Here is a 5356-nt window from a genome sequence, read left to right on the forward strand (position 1 = left end):
TGTGTGTGTGTGTGTGTGTGTGTGTGTGTGTGTGATATGTTTACAACAAAACATGTACAAGAATATTCATAGTGAAACTATTTTTTTTCACTTTTCTAGTAAGTTTTTATTGGTAGTTAAATCATGATTCAGGGGCCCCAAGTGGGGATCACCATGTACCCTGGTCCCCCTTTAGCCACCCTGGGAGCAAGATGGAGGACAGTATAGAGGGGGGTGCAGCCAGTTCAGATCTTCCTGGGAAAAGTGCCTTCAGCCTCGTGGTCGTCCCAAGTTGAGACCCAGGTTATGGGGCTGAGTGACTTGTACACATGCTGGTACCATTCACACACAGAGACATCACCCTCTTTAGTAGTCATTGCCTTCTCACAGTGGTGGAAGGTTAGGTAGTTCTGCTGGCAGTTCCTGGTCTGGTTCTGGGTGGGGAAACGGCTGTCAAAAGGGGCAGTCTTGTAGTTCTTGATTTTGGTCATGATACTGACTCCTAAAGACGCCCCTGATGCATGTCGCAGCTCAATGTGACCCACAGCAAAGACTCCCATGAAACTATTTTTAATTGTCCCAACTAGTAGTTTAGTTACATTTGAAAATGAATGAACCATAACCATACAGAGCAATGTGAATAGGTTTCACAAATGCCCATGTTCTTTTAACCTAATGTGTAGAGAAAGGAGACGTATATGTAAAAAATATAGAGAACTGAGCATAATGGTACCCACCGTAATCCCAGTTATTCAAGTCCAGTCTGGGCAGCATAGAAAGATCCCATGTCTAAAATTTTTTTAGAAAAATATATGCATGAATCAAAAGTAAACTAAACGTATGTATGGCATTGAAAGTCAAGATAGTGGTATTTATATTTGGTGGCATGAAATGGGGGAGTTTCAGAGTTCTTGATCTAGGAACTGGGCGATTTGTAAAAATTCACTAATATAAATCCTTATGTTTATTGCAATTTTCTTGTGTTTTCATAAACAGTTTAAAAGTTCCAAAAAAGAAAGAAGATTAAATGCTGTTATTTCTTCACAGTAGGATATGTATAAATTAGATTCTTACTTGTACCTTTGTTTTCCAAATTTTATATAATAAGCATATAATAGTCCTATAATTAGAAAAAGGTTATTTAAAAACCTTCCCATACAGTTTCTTAAATGTGTTAATTAAAATACTAGATATACTCCGCACAAAGTTTTTAAATTAAAAAGAAGTCTTTTAAATCTACTATCATTATTTCCTACTTTATTAGAATCTCTTTGGGCCAGGCTCAGAAATTTGAATTCTTTTCAGCATCCTTAGGTTATTTTTATTCACAGTTGATACTGAGAACTGGGCAGTGCATAACATTGCAGAGGGAAATGCCTTACAAAAGAAGAGCGCAATGGGGAGAAGTTTGTTCTCCCTGCTATTCAAAATCATTTTGCCGGCCAAAGGGGACATTATTTAAGAACTTGAAAATATTTCACTTATGTGTTTCATAAGTGAATTTTGATATGTCTGGGAATATTACACTGTACTAAAGGCCTGCTCTATTATAATCTAAGGAGAGTTCATAATAATGTTGAAAATAATAAATGGTGATGTGAGCTGATTGCCCAAACTAGCCCAGTTTGTGATTTATGTGAAATTACATCAAGATGATCCTAGTAACTGAATTGTGCTCAAAGAAATATTATTAATAATAAAACCTCTATTTTAATCTGAATTCTCAATAAAGACATTATCAATCCTTATTTATTGAGTATTCATGATGTATTAGGTATTGAAAAATAGAACACAGAATCTCAAATAACACAGCTACTTCCTCTTCTAAACTTCACTGCTTGGAAGATAGTATATAGCAATGGTCTATGATTGGAGAGAATTTCAGATGCAAAAATATCTAACCATGTGCTCCTATGTAGAGGATAATGTGATTAGGCTGCTAATTTTTCATCTTAAATACTTCATAATTATAAAGCTCAGCAAAATTTGCATTACTCTCATATAGTAGTTTCCAGACTAAATAAATCTGTAGCACATAATTGTGAAATGACTTCTAAATGATAATCTTTTACTATTTTCTTTTAATCAATGCCACCTGCCTTCCTATTAATAACCATGGTTGTTTATCATTTTTTCCACTTTATGCTTGTGTAATATGCCCTTCACTTGAAAGGCAGGTGAAAAAAATTTGAGTCTTTAAGAGTCTTCAGAAGGCACTTCTGAACTTAAACTGTGTTGTAATGAATTATTCCCCATATGTTATAATAAATTATTTCCCAAGCAATATTAATTATGACCATCTTGACCCTATGTTTGAATTAAAAATGTAGTTCTTTAAAATCCATTTAAGCAGAAATTTTAAGAGAGATAAACATTTCATCTAGTTGCAATTTTGAAATATTTTCTTCCAGGTTCTGTTTGAAGAGTCTTGAATGTGTTCAATTAAGGTATCACAATTACTTTTACAGTGGTTGATTGCGATGTCATGGATACCGAGACTCTGATGAAGAAAGTAGCTTACAGGAATCAAAATATATTTTCTGTAAGCGTGTGACTTCACTTGCAAAGAAGCCATCATCTTTCTACCATTCGTGCATACACGAATGCAGCAAAAAGTGATTCAAGAGAACAGAGAATTTTACTCTTTTATTTGACAGTTGCAGTTAATGAGCCCCAGAGGATGTTAGGGGTCACATCCAAGCACACACAGCTAACAGAAGCTGTTTCTAGTTTTTAAAAAGGCCCCTCGACTTTCACCTCCTTGCTTTTTTTTTTATTCCCTCAGAATTAGGTCTACTTTGTCAAATACATAATCCTATGATAATAAAAGGGGCAATAAAATGTCTGATAGTATTAATATTTATTATTTTGATCTATGATACGTTCTGATAAGAATCTAAGAAGTCAATGTGTCTCTCTTAGACATAATCTATGCTTTAGCCAAAATAAACTTCTTGGAGTCCTCCTCAGTGTCTTTGACTATCTTTTATATTTCTCTTGTTCTCTAGCCGACTGCCTACTAGTTCCCACTTTTTATTATAAGTTGCTAAATTAAACTTCACTTTGTTTATACATGTATGGAAAAGAGTGTAGAATCAGGGCATGTTTGTGTAGTTTGTGCTTTTGCCTAGAATTTACAGCAATGAATAACAAAAACATCAAGAACAAAAATAGAGACAAAACTTCAACTTTAAGAATACCAGGTGAATGGCTATAGACAAACGTGTAAGATATAATACATTTGGATGAAGACAAATGAAAAGACTAACGTTTGGACGGGTAAGGAAGTTCCAGCGTAAAGGGAGCATGGGAGAAAAAAACTGGAGACTCACCCTTCCTCCACAGAACAGGGGAAGAGCATGTCTAATGGAAGAACCATATTATGCTACCATCTTAACAGACTAGATTTTTTTTTTTAACAGAAATCTCGTGCATGATTAGAAACAGATGAAGCCTAAAAAGAATAGATTTGCTGCTACTGTATGAAGACTAGGTAGTGCAAAACGGGGGAAAAATAATGCAATACAAGGTACTCTTTATTTAGAGATTATGGAAAGCTCCTAGAGCAAGGTACTCACCAAATATTTATGGAAGTAGGCAGATACAACGTCCCCAGCTTAATCTTTGCAAAACCTCTAGTAACTGAACAATTAATTAAGAGCTATGGTCTTGAACACTAGGTTTCCTGATCAAAGAATAAGAAAATATATAAACCATACATAGATAAATAAGGAATAAAATCTTAGTGAAGTTCAATGACAAATAAAGCATCCTTTAGCTAGAGTGACATCCATCATGGGAAAAAAAGAATCAGTAAGACTCAAGTCCTCTCAGCTTTATCAGAAGTCAGAAGATAATGGAGCAACATTAGAAGGCTCTGAGGAAAATAGACGTCGTTAGTCTTCAGGGAAGGAGTTCAAGGCTATACGTCATTACTTCTTCCACTCCAGGAAAAAGAATTGATCTTGGCTACTCAGATACAACAGCAACAAGTAGCCTATGCTTGATAGTAGGTGAAATCCTTATGTAATGAAAGTTAAAAAGATCATTGCAAATAGATGTCTCTCTTAATTTCAGCATTATGGAAGGAAATAATGCATAATACAGATAAACATTCAGAAATAAAGAAAAATTACTGTCTATTTTTGTTTGTTTACATTGCACTTCGTGCTAGAATGTGTATAGTTTATCAATATAGAAAAAGGAAGTCATACTTACCTAGCAGGGGTGATGATACCATGATCATGAAGGTGGTTTTCCCAGGGTGAGGCTTATCCAATGCACTCCAGATGTGCTGACCCCTGAGATTTCCCCAAATGTGAGAAATTCAACTGCATAATTTGTGGTAGTGGGGGACTGTGTTAGCACTTTCCCCTGAGAAAAGAAAAAAAAAGAAAAGAAAAGAAAAAAGAAATCGAGTCTATCTTAGCCTGATTTTTCAAAAGCTGTGCAAACCTAATTTGCTTATAACCTAGGAATGGTTCACATGGGCCATTCCAGGCCAACAGAGTTCTCTGCATTGGGCTCCCGAAACAGAGTTAACAGTAGTTAACTAGGAATGACTCACAAAGATTTAGACTTGGAAAGGAATCCACAGCTTCTGTTCAAGATGAGGTTGTGATTTCATGTTTGAGTCCTCACTTGCCATTCTAAATATATAGCAATGATAAACTCTAAAATGAAAAAATTGAAAGACATGGCTGAACTAAACATTTGTGCACCTGAAAGTACAAGAGAAAACTCAAAATACAAAATTATAAGCCTATGAATTTTGGGACCAGAATTAGGCGAAGCTGAAATGGAGTAACAAGAACTAACACATGGCCCATGAAAGGTAGGAACCCAAGGCCAGACTTACAGATTAAAAGCAGGGGCTGTGTTGGACCTCCAAACCTTATGGAAGGAAACTGTGAAAAGCTGAGGTCAATGATTTCCTGGGTTACAGATTGCACAGACCTGAGTATTTTGAGACAGGATTACCATAAATAGACACAGATACAAATCTAGTACCTAGGTTAAGCTACCTGTGGCTTATTGAATAAAGATCTTCGGGTACTTGAAAGGAGATCCTAGAACAAAGTAGAATTTTCTGGATATTTTGGTACTTTTGACTTGTAGATATATCTCCGCCTTGATCTTCACGTTTTTTTCCCTCTCTCTCTCCATTGTTATTCTTCCATGCATGTCACCTTTTTGTCTTATTTTCCTCTTTTAATAAGAATACCAGTCATATTGGATTAAGATCTACTTCAATGATCTCATTTTAAATTCATTATTCTTGTAAAGATCCTGTTTACAGATAAAGTAATATTCTGAGGTACTGGGGGTTAGGATTCCAGCATATCTTTTTTTGGAGGGTGCACAATTCAACTCATGA

General features: G+C 35.5%; 1 protein-coding gene across 1 annotated transcript; it reads right to left on the reverse strand.

Annotated features, from left to right (window-relative positions):
* Positions 1-224: 224 nt before the first annotated feature.
* On the reverse strand, positions 225-599 carry LOC110594497 (cytochrome c oxidase subunit 6B1-like). Its single transcript, XM_021706536.1, has one exon. It carries the CDS (start codon positions 597-599, stop codon positions 225-227), a length of 375 nt encoding a protein of 124 aa, XP_021562211.1.
* Between the last annotated feature and the right edge of the window lie 4757 nt (positions 600-5356).

The sequence above is a fragment of the Carlito syrichta genome, unplaced genomic scaffold, assembly GCF_000164805.1.
Source record: "Carlito syrichta isolate Samal-C Ts95f unplaced genomic scaffold, Tarsius_syrichta-2.0.1 Scaffold315753, whole genome shotgun sequence".
Lineage (NCBI taxonomy): Eukaryota > Metazoa > Chordata > Mammalia > Primates > Tarsiidae > Carlito > Carlito syrichta.

What these genes read in the sequence shown, in the direction of transcription:
- LOC110594497 (XM_021706536.1), bottom strand. Translation starts at nt 599, where the DNA reads ATGGTTCATTCATTTTCAAATGTAACTAAACTACTAGTTGGGACAATT.